Raw genomic sequence first — 25763 nt, 5'->3', positions numbered from 1 at the left:
AAATACTGAATACACAAATTGGAATGCGAAATCAATTTTCTATTAGAGAATTTAATTTTCATAATTACCAGCTGCTATCAAAAAAACAATTATATTTCATTACTATAATGCATTCTATAACGCAATACAATGACCAAATGTTATATAAAATTATCTTCGATTGTATTCATCGCAGATTAAACAATACCGCAGCGAAAGAAAATGACTTCTTTATTGACTGTTAAAAAAAAGTTTCAATTATTAGAAAATGTTAAAACGTAATATCTATTTTTAATAAATATTTTACCGTCGCCAATAGATCATGGGATACCACTATCGCACTCGTCAGCGATAAACTGCACTGTCTCATGCTTTTCATTATCAAAAGGGGTAACAATTTTTGTGTTTTCAATGATAACGAATAAAACGGAATTTCGCAGCTGTAAAAATTAATATCACTAATATAAAACATATCTACATATTCGTGGCAACTGATTGGTCGAATAATAGAAAATAATTTTTTGATTGATCCTTAAGTTCGTACGATTTCAACAAATATGAAAAAATATGTCAAATTTATCTTTTTCGTCAAATAATTAGAGAATTAATTCAATTCGCATCATGCGCTCTTTTGAGTTTAAATGGTGCATTAAAAAAAGGCGGAAAAAAAATTATATTTGTGCTGTTTCAATCTAATGATTTAATGAGCTAAATAATAAACGAGCTATCTAATAAAATATATTTGATATGTAATAGAAACAGTAAGAACTTATTGGACACATCTTGGGACAAAACGAAAATACGTACAATATTAAAAATACGTTGGTATTGTGATCAATTAATTTTTGTGCAAGATAAAAGTAAACATATATTACGAAAAAAGATCCAATGACATAAAAGAGCTTTGTTAATCCTTCTGTTTTATTCAGTGTAAAAGAAAATACCTGAAATAACTAAAATTTTACGCTTTTACGATTATATAAAATTTGACATTTTTCGATACGATATACACACACACACACACACATATATATATATATATATGTAATTGAAAATTATATATATTTTTTATTTTTTTAATAAAAAAATATTACTTACGTAAAAATAATCTATCAGAATAAATGCAAATATCAATAATTCTTCGAACAAATGAATTGTTTCATAAAATGATTTCAATAAATCGACAAATCTTGAGAGAATTTAAAAAAGAAATATTCTAATGTCAATATGTAGTCAACTATAAATATTATAAATAATAAAAGATCGTAAAATCAGATACAAACTTTATTGCATTTTTGTAGAATTCTATTATACCAATTATCCATTCATTTTCCTCGTTTAATTCATTATTACTAATGGCATAATAAAAATTGTGTGATTTTTTTTTAAATCTTTCATTGACCCGCCATCTGAAATAAATCAATTGTAAATTCACAACAAAACTCATTTACATAATACTCGTATCATGATTAATGATTTACTTACTCGACGATGTCAAAAAGTGCACAAGCATGCTGTATAATTGCAATAAACATGGAATAATTAGCAATGCCTACCATACAGACGATTATTATAATTACATATTCGATGATAAGAATGAAGTAATAATACATTTGATTTTTCATGAAATAGTCGATATAAACTGGTATTATCAATTCAGTTTCATTTATTATACCGATAATATATTGTAAGTTACGTAAAAATGATGGAAAAATTAAAAAAGTTATATAAAGATAAAAAGAAACTGAAACATAATATAAAAGGATCAATTAATAATCAAAATTCATTTATATAATCGCGTTAGATTATTTACCTGCAATTATAATTGTACAATTTCTGCTTACATCTGCATATTTTTTCAATATTATTAATTCCGATTTATTCGATAAATCATTCCAGTCACATTTAATCCTATGAAGTATCGTTTTCATCTGAAAACTCAATATATCATTTCGTTTATATTAATTATTCTAATGACAAACGGGAATATGAAGGAAAAAAGAAAAAATTATTTTTCATTAATTACGAACAATGGCAGCATTCAACAAGAGATTGTAATAAGTAGATCCAAAGCATAACGTAGGCAAGAATGTTTCCAATAATTTGGTGATCACGATTAACGTTCTTTTTGACGTGAAAAGAAGATAAATCTAAATTCAAAAAACAAAAACAAAAAAAAAGAAAAGAAAAAAGAAAGAAAAACAAGAAAAGAATCGTAATATAATTAAACATTTAGTAAAAAAAAAAAAAAAAAAAAAAAAAAAAAAAAATATATATATATTTGTCATATACTTTTTTTTTTAATAGTACATCCAATTATTCATTATTATTTCATTATTTTATAAATAAATTCAACGTAAAAATAAATTGATAAAGCTTACCTGTTCGAATAATGCAATAATTATCGTAAGACTGATGAAACAAACATAAATCATATATTTAAACGATCCCTGATATTTCCATAATCCAAGAATTCTAAATAATAAACGATTGTAAGTATAATACTCGTTGTCGATATAATCTTCCTCCGTCAAATCCATACTTCCGTTTGTTCTGACTTTTTAACATCGATTGACAACGAACTACACATTTCAACTAAACCTTCATTAAATATTCCAATTAAAACAACATTTATTAATCTTTGAATAATTCAATTTGATAATACCTTTGGAAAATTATCTTCCAATCGATATTAGAATATAACGTTTGTATTATACTTCAATAATTTTCCCTATAAAATTAAACACCTGTCTTATTTCCCGATTATTATTTCATCCCCTTTATTACATCGTAAAATATTCCATCCCTTTTTCTTGCAAGCGCATGCGCGTTGCGAACCCAACCCACCCAATCACCCTGCCCCTCCCCACCCCCTCCCCACCCCCCCCCACCACTACCACCACGGATCACCCCATTCTCACGCAGTTCATTTTCGTCGCTCGAACCTGACGGACGTGTCCTTGAGTTCAGAAAAAAAAAAATGTATCGTTAAGTTATTACGTTTAAGTTATTACAAATCAATATTATATTTCTATCAATTGAACGTTAACATGTGTAATAATTAATGATCGTTCAATTTTTAATATTAAATATAAAACGTATGTTAGTATGTACGGGTATTATGTAGGGTGAGTTATTTAATACTTAACAAAATGTTTATTATTGTTTTTCGATTGAATATATTGTTAAAACAATTGTTGAACTATTTCAAAGGGGAATTTTGTAACAGTGAATGAAATATTATGTCCGTATCGTTTATTTTTCTAAATTGTGAGATATTTTCTTTAAACGAAAATATTGCATAATTTTTATTTTCTTTCTTCTTTCCTTCTTTCTTTCTTTCTTTCTTTCTTTCTTTCCTTTATTGTTCAATAATACCAATTACTTTAGTTTTTTTTATTTTTTTTTTTTTTCTAAATTTAAAAGAAAAGGAAAGAAGAAAAAAAGAAAAGAAAAAAAGGAAAATTGTAAACAATAAGAAAAATTGTAAATAATTGTAAATAATTTATTACGTATGGAATTACGAAAAAATAAATTACTGATTAATGCTATTTCATAATTACTGATCGATGCAAATCTTTTTTTATTATTTCTTTAAAATTAGAAAAAAAAAACAAAATATTTACGAAGTGAATTATTTTGCAAGTATATATATATATATATATATATTTTTTTTTTTTTTTCAAAAAAATTATTTCTTTATCTTCCCTTAAAGTTTAACATATCATTATAAAAATGCATCATATAAGTTTGCACAAATCTAAATCAATAATATTTTTATAATTATTATTCACGTAATTTATAATTTCAAATTATAATAATTGCATAATTGTTAATTTATTAAAACAAAAAATTATTCAATCAATTAATAATATCATAATTAATGATTCAATTAATTATTTTTTTGAAATTAATAGACATTTATCAATCATCGAGGATAACGTTATAGTCTTCAATTATGATATATCATTTGCACGTTAACAATTATATAACAAATGTTCGTTCGATGTTAATATCGATCGAAACGATTGTTCGTTTTTCTTTTTTTGTTTTGTTTTTTTTTTTTCTTCTTCTTCCTCCTTTTCTTTTTTTCGTGCAAACAAATCTACAGGCTGAGTCATTTAAAATCAGCGTTATTTTAAGTTTTTCATAGGTGACGATATTTTTCGAGAATATTTGAACGATTCTATCGATAAATATTGAAGATGTTGAAGGTGTTTCCTTTTTTTTTTTTCTTTTTTTTTTTTTTTTTTTTGGTGAATATCATTTTCCTTTTTACATGACTTGCAGATCATTATTATTAAAAACAAATCCTAAGAATATTTTCCAATTAAACGATGTTATCTATCTAATGTAACAAAATGATTGGATCACGATTTATTTTGAAATAAGTATATATCATTTAGCACGATTGTAAAACAATTGTATCCTTTTCTTTTTCTTTTTTTGTTTTTTTTTTTTTTTTCAAATCAAAATAGATTATAACATAAAATGAATGTTCCAAAACTTAATTAGAATTTCACGATTATATTTTTTGATTGAACGTAAAAAAAATTTCAAAACTACTGATGATCCTTTGAATCGATGAAAAAAAAAAAAAAAAAAGAAAAAAGAAAAAAGAAAAAAGAAAAAGGGATTAAAATGATGTATTTCAAATTCCTAATGTTATTGGAATATTTTCTTTTCGATCGTAATTCATTGAAAAATTATTTCGATCGATATGAAAAAAAATTGATGAACGAGACGATTTAATAAAGAAAATTTGATAATCAGTAAAAGTTTATTAATAAATGTTAACATATAAATAAGTGTTAACTCGTTTTTCCTTTCGTTTTTTTTTTTTTTTTTTTTTTTTTTTTTTTTTTCTTTTTCTTTCTCTCCTCTTTTTCCTCTGCTTTTGTGTTTTACTTTTCCTTTTTTCTTTTTTCTTTTCTTTTTTTAAGAACGAAAATTTTCTCGTGTAATTAAATATTTCGAAATATTGAAAAATACTACAATTGTACTATATTTCTGTTAGATCATGTAAAGTTCATATATAATATATTATCATTCGTTAAATTTGTTTTAAATTATAGAATACCATAGCGAATGAAAATGACGAGCGCATTATCTGTTGAGAAAGATTTGTATTAGTATAAAATAATTATTAGAAAAAAAAAAATATATATATATATATATATATTTGTTTTTTTTTCTATTTATTAAATAAAATAAATTTTACCATGGCAAACAAATAATGGGATATTTCTTTCATTCCTTCGACTGTAAGATTACATTGTCTCATGCTCTTCATTATCAAAAAGAGCAATACTTTCTGCGTTTTCAATGATAAAACATAGAACGGTATCTGACGGCTGAAAAAAATTAATTAATTAATTAATTAATTAATTAATTAATTAATTACATATAATACATACATACATATATATATATATATTCTTAGAAATCATTGAAATGAATATTATTAAAGAATAATTATTCATTTATATTTATTACGAAAATATTAACGAATTTTCAAAAATTATCAATATATATATATATATATGATAATATGTTTATATAAAATGTACATACGTAGCACATAAAATGTATCGGAATTGCGCGTTGCATGATTTATGGAATTTTTTTTTCCTTTTTTTTTTTTACGTACATATATTTTATTATTATTTTTGAAGCTTCGAAGAATATACTTTAATATATTAATTTGAAGTAAAAAAAAAAAAAAAAAAAAAAAAAAAAAAAGACAAGAAAAAATTATTCATTCCGTACGAATGACGGACCGTTCAAAATGCTTGGAATCGTGCGGTGCACAAATTGACAAATCACAATTGCACAAATTGACAAATCACAATTGCACAAATTGTAAAATTATTTGGAGATGTGACAGTACTCGGGTTAAAGTATAATAATCCGCATGAAAAAAAAAAAAAAAAAAGGAAAAAATTACAGATTATAAATTCAGAAGAAGAAGAAGAAGAAGAAGAAAAAGGACAAAAACGAAAAAAAAAAAGAGGAAAGAAAAAAATTATGAAGAAGTAAACAAATATTTACAATGCCATTGATACGTTGACGCTGTTGTCAATTAATTTTTGTCCAAAATGAAAGTATGCATATATACAGAATAACGATGCAACAATGTAACACATATTTGTCAATCTTTCGATGTTAGTTAGATCAAAAGAAAGTATCTGGAGTACCTAAAAAAAAAAAAAAAAAAAAAAAAAAAAAGAAACAAAAAAGAAAAAAAGAGAAAAAGAAAAACAAATTTTTAACATTTATCTTCCCTTGTCCTACATCAACATGATTAATAATAATAATTGAAATATTTGACAAGTCTTTTAACTCATTTATCTTTTTCGAATGAATACTCACGTAAAAATAATCTATCATGATAAAAATCGTGGCCAGGAAAATTTCGAAGAGGTGGCTCCTTTCATAAAACTCTTTAATTAAATTGACAAATCTTGAAATAAAAAAAAAGGGATAAAAAAAATTTCAATACATATATACATATATATATATATATTATGTTGGAAACTATGAAACGGGCATTTTCGTTTAGTTATTTATTTTCATTCAATGCCCCTTTCATAGTTTCCAACCTTATGTATATATATATATATATATATATATGTAATTTTTCATCAAACATAAATTATATCGACGATTGATTCGATAAATAAAAAAAAAAATTTGTTTTAATAAAATCATTATACAAACTCAATCGTGTTGTTATAAAATTGTATGATACCAATTATCCATTCATTTTCCTCAATTAATTCAGCTTTCATGCTTGATTGATAAGAATCATGTGATTCCTTTTTAAATCTTTCATTTACTCTCCATCTGTAACAAAACTTCATGATTATTACAAGCTTACATATATATATATATATATATACTTTTGAATTGACAATTTTTCCATTACACAATATCTCAAATGAATTTCATCGTAATTGATTACTTACATGATAATATTAAAAAGTGCACATGCATGCTGTATAACTGCTATGAACATCGAATAATTAGCAATACCAACTGTACAGAGTATGGTTATATTAATCCATTGCATTAAAAGTTCCATGTAATATACCATTTGAGTTTTAACGTCATAATAAATTGGTAATAATAATTCGGTTTCATTTATGGCACCATAAATATATCGTATGTTACATAACAACGATGGAAATACCAAAAATGCTATGTAAAGATAGAAACATACTGAAATGTAAGGTGAAAAAAAAAAAAAAAAAAAAAAAACAAACAAACAAACAAAACGAAAAAAAAAAAAGAAAAAGAAAAAAAAGAGAGAGAAATAAGTATGGATTAATTAATATATAATGAATATTTATCGGGGATACAATTTTTTATTTTATATTGCCAACTTGCAATAGTAATCGTGCACAGTCTGCTCAGTTGGGAAAATTTTTTCAATATTATTAATTCGGGCTTAGTCGCTAGATCGTCCCAATCGCATTTGATACGGTGCATAATTTGTTTCATCTGAAAAAATTATACATACTTTTACAAATTGATTAATTGTAATATTCGTACGAGTAATTTATAATTGGATAGAGGGGAGGAAAGGTGGTGAAAAGGAAGATGGGATGGGGATGAAAAAGAAAGAGGAGAAGGAGGAAAATTTAGAAAAATATATTTTCAATCAAATACGAACTATTACTCCGTTCAATAATAAATTGTAATAACAAGATCCAAAGCATAAAGTAGGCAATGTAATTTCCAATAATTTAGTGATCGATTTTATGTGTCCTTTTGACGTCAAAAGCATATAAATCTGAAAGTTAAATAATCGACGATATTATTTTTATATTAAATGAAGCTTTAAAAAAAAAAAAAAAAAAAAGGGGATCAATATTATTCGAAAACTATAATCAATTGAAATAATTCACAAATTCAATGATATTTACCTGTTGATATAATCCAATGGCTATAAAAATATTAATCGTACAAACGTAAAAGAATTGCTTAAGCGATCTCTGATATTCCCATAAACCGAGAAGTCGAAAAAATTGACAATTGTAAACATAATACTCTTGATCGATATAATCTTCCCCTTTCAATGCCATATTTCTGTCTGTTACAGTTTTCTAACATCGACTAACATCAAATCCCTTACATTTATCGAAATTCATTAAATATTCTTATCGTTCGTATTCGTCTAATAATACGTTTTAATAATTCAATTCTATAAACACCTTCAGAAATTGTCATGCAATCGATACTTACATAATATTTATAAGATTCTATATCTTCTTTACATCGATGAACAGTATTATACAATTAAACACCTGTATCATTTTCCATCAATTATATTATTTTCCTTATCTCGTTCTTACGTTGTACTTCATCCCTTCTCTCGCGACGAGCGCATGCGCGTTGCGAATCCACCCCTTTGGACTGTCCCATTCTCACGCAGTACAGTTTTGTCACTCGAACGTGTCGGACGTGTCCTCGACTTTAGCAAACGCAAAAAAAAAAAAAAAAAACAAAACAAAACAAAAAAAAAGAAACAAAAAAAATAATCCTCGTTAGTACTTAACACGTCAACTTTATATTTCAATATTATCTGAAATTTTTGAATTTTTTTACAAATGTGATAAATAATAATCGTTCAATGTTTTAATATATATCTAAACGAACATACGTATGTTCGGATGAATCACATAATACAGGACAGTGTTATTATTATTTCTCGACAGAATATATATAGGAAAATTGTTAAATCGTATCAATGTGAATTTTTAATAAAGAACAATATTTTTTGTTAATCGAAATTTCAAGTTCAACGATATTTCCTTGAATAAAAGTACAGCATGCTTCTTCTTTTTTCTTCTTTTTTCTTTTTTTTTCTTTTTTTTTTTTGTTCTTTTTAATAATTTCAATTGCCGTAATTTTTCTAAATTAAAAAAATAATATAAATAATAATACGAAATTGCAAATGATTTAATTCAGAGGAAATTGTTTTTTTTTTTTTTTTTTGCTGAAAAGAAAATTGGAAAAAAAATTTTTAAATATTGAATCAGACATTTATTATATAATTTCATTTCACAAATATATATATATATATATATATTTTTTTTTTTTCTAGAACGTGATTATTGATGCTTGAATTCATTGAATCCTTGAAATCAATTGAATAATTTGAATCCTTGAATCGATCGTATGCCTGAATCCTTTTTCCATAATTTTTCAAATTTTTACACTTTATCAAAAAAAAAAAAAAAAAAAAGAAGAAAAAAAATCACATAATATAAATCCTCACATATATTGATAATGTGTTTTCTTTAATTTTATAGAATAACGCTATTACATAATTATGTAATATTTTATTTAAAATAAATATTTTATTTAAAATGATTCAATCAATGATTCATAATATCAATAATATTAATGAAATTAATCGATAATGAAATTTATCAAAAAGAGACGATAAATATTAGCTCTATCCAATATATATATATATATATATCAAGAATTTTGAAAATAATTGTTTCCTGCGATTGATATTTTGATAAATAAAATATCACAGTTACAATTGTATTCGTATATCAATATATAATATTATACTCCAGTAAATTCATTGTAAATTATAGAATACCATAGCGATAGAAAATGATGATCGCATTAACTATTAAAAAATATTTCGATTATTATAAGTTTCTTAATGTTTCTCCATAAAGTACATACATTTATTCCTAAAAAAATTTTTTTTTTACCGAAGCAAACAAATCATTTGATACTTCTTTAACTCCCGCCAATGATAAATAAGATATTCTCATGCTGCTCATTATCAAAAAGAGTAATATTTTTTTCGTTTTCGCCGATAACGAATAAAACGGTATTTGACAGCTGTAAAAGAAATCAATTGATTATATATATAATTTATATGTACATGAAATAATGTTGGATATTTGAAAAAAAAAATTCTTGTGTTTGTACAGAAATTCGTTCGTCTTGTTAAAAAAAAAAAAAAAAGTCGTAGGTTCTCTTCCTTTTTTTTTTTTTGTTCCGCCAAATAAAAAAAAAATCCAATTCATGATTTCGTTCAATTCAAACCTTACAAGATATTTTTTATACAAAATTTCTTTCAGCCAATGCCATTGTGAGAATTTTCTACGAGGCATTTTTTTTCTTTTTTTTTTTTTTTTTTTTTTTTTTTTTTTTATATTCATAATATTGACGAAAAATGCGCGCACGAAATTAATCGAATATATTATATATTATATCCAATTGAATATATTATACTTACAATGCTTTAAACACATTCTCACTGTGATCAATTAATTTTTGTCCAAGATAATAATAAATGTATATCACGAAGAGAGATCCAATAACATAACAGATATTTGTTAATCCTTCAGTTCCATTCAAATTAAAAGAAAGTATCTGAAATATCTAAAAAGAAAAGAAAAAAAAATTAAGAAGAAAAAATTCAACGAAAATTCACTCCATTTCTCAATTATTATATTTCTCAAAAAAAAAAAAAAAAAAAAAAAAAAAAAAAAAAGAGAAAAAAAAATTGAAAATTATTTTAACACATATCCATACTTACGTAAAAATAATCAATCATGATGACTATCGATGCCAATAACACTTCGAACAGATAAACTGTTTCATAAAACGATCTTATCAAATTGACGAATCTTGATATAAAATAAAAAAAAAATAAATAAATAAATAAATATTCTAATGTTAACAATTACAAAATTAATAAATCATATTAACAGTTAATATATTGTATAGATAGTAAAATGTGATACAAACTCGATTATGCTATTACGATATTTTACGATACCGATTAACCATTCAGTTTCCTCGACTAAGTCAGTATAATGATCGACATAATGGAAATTATGCGAATATTTTTTAAATCTGTCATAAACCCTCCATCTGTAATAGTTCGACGATATTCACAAAAAAAAAAAAAAAAAAAAAAAAAAAAAGAAAATCCAAGAAAACAAAAAATAGCAAAAGAAAAAAATATTTCTCTTTTATAATATTCTCAATGTTCATATTTATTACTTACTCGATTATGTTAAACAATGCACATGTATGCTGTATAATTGCAACGAACATAGAATAATTAGCAATTCCCATTGTACATGTGACGAGAATAATTAAATATTGAATAAATATTATATGATAATGATGCATTTTACTTTTCGTGAAATAATCAATATAAATTGGTAATATTATTTCACTTTGATTAATAGCACCAATATTGTATTGAAATATACTTAACAACGATGGAAATATCAAAAGTATAATATATAAATAAAATGAAACTGTGAATATAAAAATTAATAATTATATGACATAATAATATATTTCTATAATTTACTTTTAATAAAATTTTTCTTTTACATATTGACGAACCTGCTATCATTATTGTACAAAATCTACTTTTACCGGCATATTTTTTCAATATCATTAATTCCGGTTTATTCTCTAAATCATTCCAATCGCATTTCATGCGATAAAGAATTTTCTTCATCTAAAATTCGTACGTAAATCGTATCAATTCGTTCATTAAAAATAACACGAGCGTGTGTGTGTGTGTGTGTGTGTGTGTGTGTGTCGTTTATAATTGGACAAAGAAAAAAAAAGAAAAAACAAAAGAAAAAAAAAAAAAAAAAAGATAAAACCAATGAAATATAACTCTCAAGAAATACGAACAATTGTGCCATTGAGTAAAAGATTGTAATAACATGACATAAAGCATATTAATGGCAAAATATTTTCCAATAATTCGATGATAGATTTTAATTTTCGTTCGGACATCATCAGAGCATAAATCTAAACACATACAACGTCCATTATATTATTTGATATTTAATAGAATAAAAGAAAGAAAAAATAAATAAATAAATAAATAAAAAAATAAAGAAGAAATCAAATTAGGCTCATTCAAAATAATTTAAAAGATAATTTAATCCATAGATAAATAATATAATAATCGATACTTAACGTTTTCCATTAATACAATGATTAATAAAAAATTGATAAAATAAACGTAAATCAATTGTTTAATAGACGTTTGATAATTCCATAATCCAAGAAGTTTAAATAATAAACGATTGTAAGTATAATACTCGTTGTCAATATAATCTTTCTCTTTCAAAAGCATACTTCCTTCTGTTATGACTGTCTAATATCGACTGACCTCAAACCTTTACGTTTAATCAATCATCCCTTTAATCATTTCTGATCTATTACAAAACTCTTTATAATTTTAAGAAACGTTCAATAATTGTCGTATAATCGATATTTATAATATTTTGATAAAATTCTATACCTTCTTTAGATTGACGTTGCAGTATTATGCAATTAAACATCTGTCTCACTTCTCAACAATTATTTATTTCATTTTTCTTTTTTTTTCTTTTTTTTATACCCCATCCTTGCATCGTAAATTACTTCATCCCTTCTCTCGCAAGCGCATGCGCGTTGCGAGCACAACCACCGCCCCCCCCCTCCCCCGTCCATCTTATCGCTCCATTTTTCATCAGTTCACTTTTGTCACTCGAACGTGACGGACGGGTTTTTTTTTTGTTTTGTTTTGTTTTGAGGACTTCAGCAAGAAAAAAAGAAATTCGAATTATAATGCTTAATACGTCAGCAATGAAAAAATTCGAGGAATCGTTTGTACAGTCGGAGCTAACAATTCTGCAGGGTAAGTCGCTTGAAACTTGAGAGCGTTGATTTTTATATTAATAAATTTTTTCAAGATATTTAATAAATTGTTATAATAAATTTTTAATAAATTGTTCTAATTGTTTTAATAAATTTTTAATAAATTGTTCAAAACGATTGAACTATTTCGATCCTTCATTTCTTTTTCCCCCAAGGATTTCAATATCATTGATATTTTTTTATTCTTTTTTATTTTATTTATTTATTTATTTATTTATTTATTTATTTTTTTTTTTTTTTATATATATAAAATTCATCAATTATTTCGTTTCGCAATTAATACATTTTTGATTTCTTCGTAAATAGATGAAAAAGAAGTATCGTCGAATGATGCTTAATACGTTGTGCATTTTGGAAAAAAAAAAAAAGTATTTGCGCTGATTCGAGCAAATTTTAATAGTCGTATCTTTTTATCGCTTGAAATTAAAAAAAAAAAGAAAAAAAAAAAAGAAAAAAAGGAAAAAAAAACTTTTTGAATGGGGGGAAAAAGAGGGTGATTCAATATCTTTGCAATCATATATATATATATATATATATATATATATATATATATATATAAAATATAAAAATGAAAAGAAAAAAAAAAAAAAAGAAAATTATTCAATAATTATTATTCATGTATTAATTATGAATATAATTAATATAATTGATACTAGTATAATAATATTAATTATAATTAAATTGATTAATATAATTAATGGTTGAATATAATTAATATAATTCAACGATTATAATATAATATTTGATAAATATTATTACATAATCATTTTTTCTTTAATTAATATCATAAGTGTATCTAATTAAATCGAAAATACAAATATCGTTTCAAGAAATGAGACATTTTTTTCGAGTAATTAAAAATTCTCAATACGTGGTGGAAATGCGAAAAATCGTTCTTTTTTTTTATACGTTTTTATTTTTTTTAAGAAAAAAAGAATTTTTCCATACAATTAATATTTGATTAATCGATAACAAGAATTAATAATTAATTTCCACGACACTATATAAACGTCGATCTTAATCCTCGAATAAATTTATTGAAGATTGTTGAATACCGTGGCCAAAGAAAATGACATCCGTATTAACTATTATATTAATAAACATTTCAATTATTATAAATCTGTTTAATGACAATCATGGTACCCCATATATATATATATATATAAATTTAAATAAATAAACAATTTTATTACCGAGACAAATAATTCATTGGATATTATTATCGTTCCCTTCCATGATAGATTGCACGGCCTCATGCTCTTCATTATCAAAAAGAGTAATATTTTTTGTGATTTCAATGACAACGAATAAAATGGTATTTGACAGCTAAAAAGAGAAGGAAAAAAAAAAGAAAAAGAAAAAAAAATTAATATTATTATATTCCTTCGTAAAAGTATTGAAATAATAATTGTTGAATTATTACGTGAGCTCGTGCGAATCGAAACGAAAGAAAAAACAAAAAAAAAAAGAAAAAAAAGAAAAAAAAAAAGGAAAAAGAAAGAAAAATGGTTCTATTCGAGATATCGATTCGATTAAGTAACTTGCGGCACTTGTTTTTATGTCATTTCGCGGCTAAAATTTATCGGAAAAAAAAAAGAACGAAAAAAAAAAAAAAAAACAAAAACAAAAAAGAAAAAAGAACTTCATCCGTATCATTTAATTCTTTATCTTTTCCATCTAATGACGTACAATGGACATTACATATATAATCTTAATGATATTAAAAATTATTAAAAAAAAAAAAAAAAAAAAAAATTAAAAAAAAAAAAAAGAACAAAGAAAAATGTCAATAATAATTAATTCTTATTTTCGCCAAAGTAAACGATTATTAATCAAATGTTTTCATTTTAAAGAGAATTATTATATAAGAAATAAATTCAATCAATTTAAATGAATAATCTAATCGTTGATGTCAATCATTAAATTTTCCATATATTTTTATCATTTTTCATTGTTAATGTGACAATTAAAATCAATACGTTATCAAAACAATAGAACGTAATTATGATTCGTAATTATTATTCATCTAATGATTGTAACAATACTTACAATCCTATGAATACATTGTCGTTGTGATCCATTAATTTTTGTCCAAGATAAAAGTAAATATATATTACAGAAAATGATGAAACGACGTAACAAAAAATCGTCAATTCTTCGGTTTTGCTCAGCTGAAGGGATAATATTTGGAGTACCTGGAAAAAAAAAAAAAAGAAAAAAGAAAAAAAAAGAAAAAAAAGAAAAAAAAGAAGAAGAAGAAAAGAAGAAAACGAAAAGAAGAAGAAAGAAAAGGAGAAGAGAAAAAAAGAAAGAACGAAGAAATTAAACAAACCACAGCAAATTTCTCATCCAATGTTACGACTATTCGTTATACGATTAATAAGCTCGTAAGTGTAACATCTATTCTTTTTTTTTTTTATTTTTTTTTTTTTCTCTTTTTTTTCTTTTTCTTTTTCTTTTCTCTTTTCTTTCGTATTTGTTTTAGAAAAATATTTTTTCCCCTTTTTTTTTTCTCTTTTTTTGTTTCCTTGTTTTTTTTCTGCTTACGTAAAAGTAATCTATCACGACAAAAACGAACGCCAATAAACCTTCGAACAGATGAAGCGTTCCGTAAAATAATTTTATTAAATCGATGAATCTTGAAAAAGAAGTGGGGAAAAAAAAAAAAAAAAGAAAAAGAGGAAAACGAAAAGAAAAAAAGAGATAAAACGTATTATTGATATTATTGATATTAATTATTTCTAAATGTTAATTAAATAAATATGAAAAATATAAAAATTGTATACAAACTCGATCGTTTTATCGTAGAATTTGATGATATTAATTAACCATTCCTTTTCGTCGGTTAATTCGATATTATTTTTAACATAATAAATATTATGTCGATTGTATTTAAATTTCTCGTCAATTCTCCATCTATAAAAAAAAAAAAGAAAAAAAAAAAAGAACAAAAAAAAAAAAGGAAAAAAAAAAATTGCGAAAAATAAAGAAAAACCCATAGGACAATCGCTTGTCAAATATTATAACAATTAATAATTTTTCTAATTTATAATATTTTAATTGTAATTTTAACGATAACTCACACGACGATGTTCAAAAGAGCATAAGCATGCTGTATAACAGCTATGTACATTGAATAATTAGCAATTCCTATAATTCCTACGAGAACAATAATCATATATTGTATGGATATACCCAAGAAATAATTGATTTGATTTTTCAAAAAATAATCAATACGAAGTGGTAATATTAATTCATTTTCATTTATCCGACCAATGATATATTGAAAAATCTTTAACAAGGATGGTAATATCAAAAATGCTATATAAAGATTAAACCAAACTGAAATAATAAAAGTATCGATTATGATTTACAATGAATATTTTTACGCCTTTTTCTTTCTTGTTTTTTTTTTTTTCTTTATATATATATATAATGGGTTGTTCGGAAAGTAATTTCGTTTTTTTTTTTTCTTCGTGAAAACGAAAGACAATTTTCGTATAATGAACAAATATTTTATTAAATTATATATTGGCCATTCTGATCCAATATCTTTTACCATCTTTCTGATAGTAGCATGATTCCACGCTCATAAAATTTTTGGTCTTTGCAGGCAAAAAACTGATCGAGGTGGTTTTTGACCTCCTCATTTGAAGTGAAGGTTTTACCGTTTAAAAAATTTTGCAGTGACCGGAACAAATAATAATCCGAAGATGCCAGATCTAGAGAATATGGTGGGTATAGCATTGTATCCCATTCAAGCTGTAAAAGCTTTTGACGTGAGACCAAACTTGTATGAGATCTCGCATTATCTTCGAGGAACATTATACCTTTTCTGCTGATTAATTCTAGCCTTTTCTGTTGAAGCGCATCATTCAGTTTGTCCAGCTGATGACAGTAGACTTCCGAATTAATTATTGTGTTATCTGGTAAAATCTCAAAAAAAAAACGATTCCTTTAAAATCCTACCAAACAGACAGCATCACCTTTTTTCGATGGATATTGGCTTTGGAAATGCTTTGATCCGGTTCATCTTTTTTGCTCCATGATCTCTTGCGTTAGACATTGTTATGTACAACCCATTTTTCGTCCCCAGTAATGATACGCTTCAAAAATGAATCATTTTCGTAACGTTTCAGAAGCGAATCACGGACGTCAACGCGACGACACAAATTTCTCTCCATAAGAACATGAGGAACCACCATATCGAGCTTCGAGGTTGAATCCAGGCCTTTCAAGTGGTCATAAACAGTTGAATTTGATAAATTTAATCTCTCACTGATCTCACATGTTGTTATTCGCCATTTTGCGTCAACTAATGCCTTTATCGTGTCTTTATCAGCTTCAACCGGCCTTCCAGAACTTGGTGCATCTTCAACATCAAATTTGTCGGATTGAAATTTTGCAAACCAGTTCTGGCACTGGCGTACTGGCAATACATCTTCTCCATACACATCGTTTAATTTCTTTCTGGCTTGAACAACATTTTTATCTTTTCTATAGTAAAAAAGTAAAATATGACGAAAATGCTACTTATTGCTCTCCATATTTAAAAGGGCACCAACCAAAAACTACTGCGTAGAATCAATTGGACTTTTTCACACACATAAACCTTGCTATATCAACTCTCAAAACATATAATGATTATGCGGCCTAAGTGTGAAGTTAGGTGCAAAAAAAATACAATTAAATTCTCTGTCGGGAAAAAAATGAAATTACTTTCCGAACCACTCAATATATATATATATATATATATACATATATATCGAACATTTAAAACATGATTTATTTCAAGCCGTACTAGCGATTGCAATCGTACGAACTCTGCTAATGTGACCGTATCTTTTTAGAATCATCAACTCCGGTTTATTGGCAAGAACGTCCCAATCGCATTTGATACGATAAAGAACTTCTCTCATCTGAAATTCGTATATAAACATTCGTAATCGACGAATATTACAATAAACGAGAGTGTTTCTTTATTATGGAAAGAAGACGAAGAAAGAAAGAAAAGAAAAAAAAAAAAAAAAGGAAGAGAGAAACAATATTTTTAACAGTAATACAAACAATTGCGCCGTTCGATAATAAATTGTAATAGCAAGATCCAAAGCATAAAGTTGGCAATGTTATTTCCAATAGCTTAGCGATTGTTTTTATTTTTCCATCTGCCGTGTAAAGCGTGTAAATCTATGGATAACGAGAAAAAAAAAATAAAAATCATCCGTTCAATTAATTATTTATATTTGAATGAACAATGCTTGTCGAGCTTGTCGAATTATTCGTTCCAAAAAAAAAAAAAACCGGAAGAATAAAAGAACTATATGAATTGATTAAAAAAAAAAAAAAAAAAGAAGTTACGAATAGATCGAAGAAAACATACGTGTTGAAATATCCCAAGGATTATCATAATAACGATGAAACAAACATAAATCAATTGTTTAAACGACATTCGATATTCCCATAATCCAAGAATTTTAAATAATAAACGATTGTAAATGTAATACTCGTTGTCGACGAAATCCTTCTCTTTCAGAATCATACTTCCTTCTCATTTGACTTTCTAACATCGACTAACATCAATACCCCTTATATTTTTCCAATGTCATTAACTATTCTAATCATCCACCCTACATAATAAACTCTTAACAATTTATTTTCATAGAAATGTCCATATAATTGTATCGAAAATCGATATTAACCATAAAACTTTTACAATGTTCCATAACTTTCTTACATTATCGATCAGTATTATTATAATGAAACGTCTGTCATTATTCCTCGACAATTACTTCATTTTCTTATCCACCCCCCCACCCACCCCCATCCCACAAGCTTTGCATTTTAAAGTACTTCATCCCTTCTCTCGCAGGCGCATGCGCTTTGCGTTACCAACCCCCTCTTTACTGTTCCATTCTTACGCAGTTTAATTTTGTCACTCGAACGTGACGGACGTGTCCTCGAATTCAATAAAATAAAATCAATTTTAATGATTTAATTGAACAACGTCTTTTGATCTTATCATTTGTACGATAATGAAAAGGGTGATTAAAAAAAAGTGGGGAAAAAAAAATAAACAGAGGGTGAGTCGTTAAAAACAGAACAACGTTTCTTTTTCTTTTTTTTTTTTTTTTTTTTTTTTTTTTTTTTTTTTTTTTTTTTTTTTTTTTTTTTTTGATTAAACGAAAGAATTAAAGAATTATTTAGGATAATAGTTAAACTATTTCCAGATGGAATATCGGAAAGTGCAAAGATATTTTTCTTAAGATTATATTTTTCGCAAAATTTCAAGACAATTCATATACATATTTTTGTTTTCTTTTTCTTTTTTTTTTCTTTTTTTCTTTTTTCTGATCCATCAACTTTGTTTCTTTGCCATATATCTTTCTTCCATGTATCTTCCTATATTAAAAAAAAAAAAAGAAAAAGTAACGAGAAAACAATTACAAATTCGTGATTTATTATGAAATAATATTTGATGATACATGCAAATGTTAAAGGTCATACTTTTTTTTATTGCAAAAAAATTCTAAAAAAAAAAAAGCACATGAATGATAGACCAATTCATAATTCATTATATATTCATGATCATATTTTTTTAAATTACATACATGCATATATAATTAAAATATTATACATATATATAAATATGATATACTATACTGAATTAATATATATCTATATAATAAATAAATATATATATATATATATTTAATATAAAGTTATTATTTTATTAAGTTTAATTTAAACAAAACAATTTTCTATTAATTATTATATTGAAATAAATTTATTAATTAATATGAACATTTATATTTATTACCAAAGACTAAGATTTATTATAAATTCAAAGTATTAAATACTATGCATACTTATATTAATAATAGGCATAAATACATAAATATATATATATATATATATATATATATATATATATATACATCTATTTAGATACATTTAATATAGAACTAATAATTTTTTAATTTTTATATAAACCAAAATCTCATCTATTAATTATTTCAGTGAAATAATCAATTTGCGAATTTATTTGTCATTATGAAGAAATTAAGTCTTTTTATAGATTCTAAGTATTAATTAATACACATACTCACGCATACATGCAGAAATGTGAATATAACATTGTAAAAAAAGAGTTCTTTGACATATTTTATGTCTTTCACCTAAAAATCAAAGCTACTATATTTTTAAAAGCATACATAGTAGTTTACCACCATAAGGTCGTTTTCGACAGTTAAAATCATTGCATGTTATAGAATACCATAGCGAAAGAAAATGACGAGCGCATTAACTGTTGAAAAATATTTCGATTAGTATAAACTCTTGGGTGCCAATCATAGACTACATATATTTACGTCTTCAAAATCAATTACCGAGGCAAACAGATCATGGGATATATCCTTTACACCCTCCACAGATAAATTGTATAATCTCATGCCCTTCATTAAGAAAAAAAGTAACATTCTTTGGGTTTTCAATGATAACGAATAAAACGGAATTTGACAGCTGGAATAAAAAATAATTAATCTTACATAAATCATATATTCATGAAACAGGATAGGATAAAATAAAAAAATAATAATATTGAATTCGTATATAAATTTGTGCGGATTAATCAAATATGAAGAACATTATTATACTTTTTTCGCCAAATGACAAAAATCACGTGAGATATTTTATTAAATGCGAAACTTGTTGTCATTGTACTTTATCGAAAATGCACTGAAAATTTGTTGGAAGATATATGAACATATTTTGTATCACTCCAATTAATGACATAACAGGTAAATGTTATGAGACATATTCAAGATGAAATAAAAATCGTACAACATTACGGGCTGCTAGAAAAATTCATACGAATCAAATAAAAATACATACAGTGTTGCAAATACGTTGTTGTTGTTGTTTATCAATTTTTGTCCGAGAAAAAAGTAAGTATATATTACGAATAGAGATGCGACGACGTAACAAATATTTGTTAATTCTTCAATTCTATTTAACTTGAAAGAAAGTACCTGAAATATCTTATAGAACAAATATTTCATTCTTAATCGATTATTAATCAAAGCTGAGAATATATTTGTAAGTTACGAATTATTTTTATTTAAAAAAAAAAAAAAAGGGATGAAGAAATGTCTTACATAAAAATAATCTAACATGATAAAAATCGATGCCAATAATACCTCGAACAGATTCACTTTCTCGTAAAATAGTTTAATCAAATTAACAAATCTTAAAAGAAAAAGAAGATATCGTAATAATTAAAACCTTTCAATCGACATATTGAAATAATAATTAATCGACGTAAATAATTAAAAAATCGTATAAATAGACGTGTAATATTGGATACAAACTCATTTGCGTTATTATAAAATACTATGATATCGATCATCCACTCGTTTTCCTTTGCCAATTCGGCATTATTATCGGCACAGCAGAAATAATTTGGTTCTTTTTTAAATCTTTCATTTACCCTCAATCTACAATAAATCAATTATAATACAAGCTGACAAATATCAAATTGACATATTCGCTGTTGCATAATATTAAATATCGCTTATATTGATTACTTACTCGACGATATTAAATAGTGCACAAGCGTGCTGTATAACTGCTACAAACATAGAATAGTTTGCAACTCCTACAGTGCAAAAGATGAATATATTTTGGCATTGAAGAGAAAGTTGAAAATAGTAACGCATTTGACTTTTCATATAAAAATCAAAACGCATTGGTAACATCAATTCTGTTCTATCTATTGCACCGAAAATATATTGAAAGTTACTTAACCAAGATGGGAACACCAACATGACAATATACAGATAGAAACAGACTAAAAGATAAAAATATGCGTAATAGATATTGAATAGGACAATCATTTATGGTGTGTTTGTGTTATTTTCCTGACTTGTTATTATAACCGTACTCTTTCTGCTTAAATAGGCATATTTTTTCAATATCTCCAATTCCGGTGGATTCGTTATGTTATCCCAGTCGCATTTGATACGATTAAGAATTTTCTTCATCTGAAATTTCCATTTATTACTATAAATTTATTATTTAAAACGGCACGCGAATTTATCGTCTATGATTTGCAAAAAAAAAAAAAATAAAATCAGATATATGCTTTTCCAATGAGATACAGACAATTGCACCATTCCTGAGCAGATTGTAATAACAACATCCAAAGCATAAAGTAGGCAAAATAATTTCCATTAATTTAACGTAGATGCCTATTTTTCGTTTTGACGAAAATAGTACATAAATCTAAAGATACAAAATCTTCCATATTATTCATATTTAATAAAAAAAAATAAAAGGCATTATTAAATTATTCATATGTTAAATATAGTATAATTGAGTATTAATCAAGTCTATGAAACTTACCTCTTCAGATAATCCAATAATTAAGAAAATATTAATATAACAAACGTAAGTCAGTTTCCATGACGATGTCTGATAATCCCATAATCCAAGGAGTCTAAATAATATAAGATTATAAGCGTAATACTCGTTGTCAACAAAGTCTTCCTTTTTGCAAATCATACTTCCGTCTAATCTGACTTCCTAACACCGACTGCCTTGTCCCCTACATTCGCTTAACATCATTAACTATTCTAATCATCCCCTATCTAACAATCTCTTAATAATTCAATTTGATAGACTCATTCAGATATTGTCTTGCAATCGATAATATCCGTAAAGATTTTACAATGTTCTATACCATTGTCAGCCAGTATTATACAATTAAACACCTGTGTCATTTCTCGAACAATTACTACATTTTTTTACCCCAACTTTGCATTATAAAGTACTCCATCCCTTCTCTCGCAAGCGCATGCGCTTTGCGAATCTACCCCTTTTTGCCATCCTATTCTCTAGCAGTTTAACTTTCTCACTCGAACGCAACAGACGTATCCTGAACATTAGCAAAAAAGAATATGTGTTAGTGTTTAACGCGTCAGTGTTATATTCTTATCATTTGTACGATAATAAGTGTTTTTATAAAGATCATATATTTAGTAAGATTTCATGACCATTCATAAAATTTGTTTTTTATGTAATTCCTCAGCTATTGTTTCGCTATATGTGGCCTTCTATATCTTCCATAAATAAAAAAAGAAAAGGTAATGAAAAAAGTGATTATTTCTTGATTTATTGTGACATATATTTCTTGATATATTATGACATTGTAATATTTAATGATTCGTGTAGCTGTTAAAGGTCATATTTTTTTATCACGAAAAAAAAGATGTTTGATGACTAAGAAAAGTTATTCATAATCAACCATATGTTCACGATCGTGATAATTGTCATTATATACATGCATATTGATCAAAATTATCGCGTGCGCTTATGTTTGTGTGTATATATATATATATTTTATTCAATCATTGTGTATAAATGTAAATATGATTGTATGTATATATACAGTCATGTTTACATTTATACACAATGATTGAATAAAATAATGAATATTTTGTGCAATCCTTGATCGATTATTATATATGAACAAAAGCAATTCGAAAATATGTAAGCAAGAAATACATAAGCATACTACACATATTATTAATATATATTTTACATTTTATGAATTAATTGATCAAGACAATAGTTAAATTATTTCAAGGTGAATTTTGATTAGTACAGGATATTATTTAGGAAGATCATTTCTTCAAGACTTTAGGTTCATTGATACTTTTCAAATTGTTTTGTTCTTTTTTTTTCTATTTTTCTTTAAGGAAAATTTTATTAAATCCTTATATTAAATTATATTAAATATTTTCTTTAAATAATTATATTATTTTTATTAAATAATTATATTAAATTATATTGAATATTTTCTTCATTTTATTATTAATATATTACCCAACTATTGGTAAACTAAAAAAATAAAAAAAAAGAACCAGGACATCGAAAAGAGATTAGATCGCTTATATATATATATATATATATATATATATTATATATTATTAGTATATATATATATTATTATTATATAATATTTGGAAGAAAAATTTGCTTCATATATGTTAAAAATAAAAACTATTTCTTTAATATATAATATATATAAAAATCTTAGAAAATATAAAAAAGATTCTGAGCATAATTATTTCACTTATTGTTATTTCTCTACGTACTCCATAATATATGAATATATATACATATATGTACATACATTTAATATAGTATTAATAATTTTGAAAGTTTTATATAAACAAAACTCTTATCTATAAATTATTTCAGTGAAATAATCAATTTGCGAATTTATTTGTCATTACGAAGGAATTAAGATTTTTTATAGATTCTAAATATTAATTAATACACATACCCACGCATACATGCAGAAATGAATATAACTTTGGAAAAAAAGAATTCTTTGAAATATTTTATGTCTTTCACCTAAAAATCAAGGATACTATATTTTCAAAAGTATACATAGTAGTTTACCACCATAAGGTCGTTTTCGACAGTTAAAATCATTGCATGTTATAGAATACCATAGCGAAAGAGAATGACGAGCGCATTAACTGTTGAAAAATATTTCGATTAGTATAAACTCTTGGGTGTCAATCATAGACTACATATATTTACGTCTTCAAAATCAATTACCGAGGCAAACAGATCATGGGATATATCCTTTACACCCTCCATAGATAAATTGTATAATCTCATGCCCTTCATTAAAAAAAAAAGTAACATTCTTTGGGTTTTCAATGATAACGAATAAAACGGAATTTGACAGCTGGAATAAAAAATAATTAATCTTACATAAATCATATATTCATGAGACAGGATAGGATAAAATAAAAAAATAATAATATTAAATTCGTATATAAATTTGTGCGGATTGATCAAATATGAAGAACATTATCATACTTTGTTCGCCAAATGACAAAAATCACGTGAGATATTTTATTAAATGCGAAACTTGTTGTCATTGTACTTTATCGAAAATGCACTGAAAATTTGTTGGAAGATATATGAACATATTTTGTATCACTCCAATTAATGAAATAACAGGTAAATGTTATGAGACATATTCAAGATGAAATAAAAATCGCACAACATTACGGGCTGCTAGAAAAATTCATACGAATCAAATAAAAATACGTACAGTGTTGCAAATACGTTGTTGTTGTTGTTTATCAATTTTTGTCCGAGAAAAAAGTAAGTATATATTACGAATAGAGATGCGACGACGTAACAAATATTTGTTAATTCTTCAATTCTATTTAACTTGAAAGAAAGTACCTGAAATATCTTATAGAACAAATATTTCATTCTTAATCGATTATTAATCAAAGCTGAGAATATATTTGTAAGTTACGAATTATTTTTATTTAAAAAAAAAAAATAAGGGAAGAAGAAATATCTTACATAAAAATAATCTAACATGATAAAAATCGATGCCAATAACATCTCGAACAGATTCACTTTCTCGTAAAATAGTTTAATCAAATTAACAAATCTTAAAAGAAAAAGAAGATATCGTAATAATTAAAACCTTTCAATCGACAGATTGAAATAATAATTAATCGTCGTAAATAATTAAAAAATCGTATAAATAGACGTGTAATATTGGATACAAACTCATTTGCGTTATTATAAAATACTATGATATCGATCATCCACTCGTTTTCCTTTGCCAATTCGGCATTATTATCGGCACAGCAGAAATAATTTGGTTCTTTTTTAAATCTTTCATTTACCCTCAATCTACAATAAATCAATTATAATACAAGCTGACAAATATCAAATTGACATATTCGCTGTTGCATAATATTAAATATCGCTTATATTGATTACTTACTCGACGATATTAAATAGTGCACAAGCGTGCTGTATAACTGCTACAAACATAGAATAGTTTGCAACTCCTACAGTGCAAAGGATGAATATATCTTGGCATTGAAGAGAAAGTTGAAAATAGTAACGCATTTGACTTTTCATATAAAAATCAAAACGCATTGGTAACATCAATTCTGTTCTATCTATTGTACCAAAAATATATTGAAAGTTACTTAACGAAGATGGCAACATCAACATGGCAATAT

General features: G+C 25.1%; 6 protein-coding genes across 6 annotated transcripts; all 6 read right to left on the bottom strand.

Annotated features, from left to right (window-relative positions):
• Positions 1-133: 133 nt before the first annotated feature.
• Positions 134-1655, bottom strand: LOC124957210. Its single transcript, XM_047514047.1, has 6 exons — positions 1465-1655; positions 1263-1388; positions 1105-1168; positions 787-923; positions 287-419; positions 134-217 (listed from the first exon to the last, which is right to left on the bottom strand). Exons 1-6 carry the CDS (start codon positions 1602-1604, stop codon positions 167-169), a joined length of 651 nt encoding a protein of 216 aa, XP_047370003.1. The 5' UTR covers positions 1605-1655; the 3' UTR covers positions 134-166.
• Positions 1656-1784: 129 nt separating this feature from the next.
• Positions 1785-2522, bottom strand: LOC124957209. Its single transcript, XM_047514046.1, has 3 exons — positions 2361-2522; positions 2010-2129; positions 1785-1910 (listed from the first exon to the last, which is right to left on the bottom strand). Exons 1-3 carry the CDS (start codon positions 2517-2519, stop codon positions 1785-1787), a joined length of 405 nt encoding a protein of 134 aa, XP_047370002.1. The 5' UTR covers positions 2520-2522.
• A 2428-nt stretch (positions 2523-4950) lies between these two features.
• On the bottom strand, positions 4951-8406 carry LOC124957208. Its single transcript, XM_047514045.1, has 11 exons — positions 8337-8406; positions 8169-8252; positions 7908-8074; positions 7655-7774; positions 7365-7482; positions 6948-7200; positions 6700-6825; positions 6352-6442; positions 6031-6176; positions 5201-5333; positions 4951-5089 (listed from the first exon to the last, which is right to left on the bottom strand). The coding sequence occupies exons 1-11, from the start codon at positions 8404-8406 to the stop codon at positions 5033-5035; spliced, it is 1365 nt and encodes a 454-aa protein (XP_047370001.1). The 3' UTR covers positions 4951-5032.
• A 1171-nt stretch (positions 8407-9577) lies between these two features.
• On the bottom strand, positions 9578-11097 carry LOC124957207. The gene is made up of 6 exons (XM_047514044.1): positions 11027-11097; positions 10765-10890; positions 10553-10643; positions 10250-10386; positions 9717-9849; positions 9578-9628 (listed from the first exon to the last, which is right to left on the bottom strand). The coding sequence occupies exons 1-6, from the start codon at positions 11095-11097 to the stop codon at positions 9578-9580; spliced, it is 609 nt and encodes a 202-aa protein (XP_047370000.1).
• Positions 11098-13710: 2613 nt separating this feature from the next.
• Positions 13711-18285, bottom strand: LOC124957206. Its single transcript, XM_047514043.1, has 6 exons — positions 18074-18285; positions 17761-17880; positions 17495-17612; positions 15777-16035; positions 15241-15281; positions 13711-13778 (listed from the first exon to the last, which is right to left on the bottom strand). Exons 1-6 carry the CDS (start codon positions 18230-18232, stop codon positions 13711-13713), a joined length of 765 nt encoding a protein of 254 aa, XP_047369999.1. The 5' UTR covers positions 18233-18285.
• A 1754-nt stretch (positions 18286-20039) lies between these two features.
• Positions 20040-22251, bottom strand: LOC124957205. Its single transcript, XM_047514041.1, has 7 exons — positions 22093-22251; positions 21853-21972; positions 21632-21731; positions 21280-21538; positions 21060-21185; positions 20863-20937; positions 20040-20211 (listed from the first exon to the last, which is right to left on the bottom strand). The coding sequence occupies exons 1-7, from the start codon at positions 22249-22251 to the stop codon at positions 20040-20042; spliced, it is 1011 nt and encodes a 336-aa protein (XP_047369997.1).
• Positions 22252-25763: the final 3512 nt, after the last annotated feature.

Source organism: Vespa velutina, chromosome 25 (genome assembly GCF_912470025.1).
Source record: "Vespa velutina chromosome 25, iVesVel2.1, whole genome shotgun sequence".
In the NCBI taxonomy this organism is placed as follows: Eukaryota; Metazoa; Arthropoda; class Insecta; order Hymenoptera; family Vespidae; genus Vespa; species Vespa velutina.
This window is presented reverse-complemented; position numbering and strand designations above follow the sequence as displayed.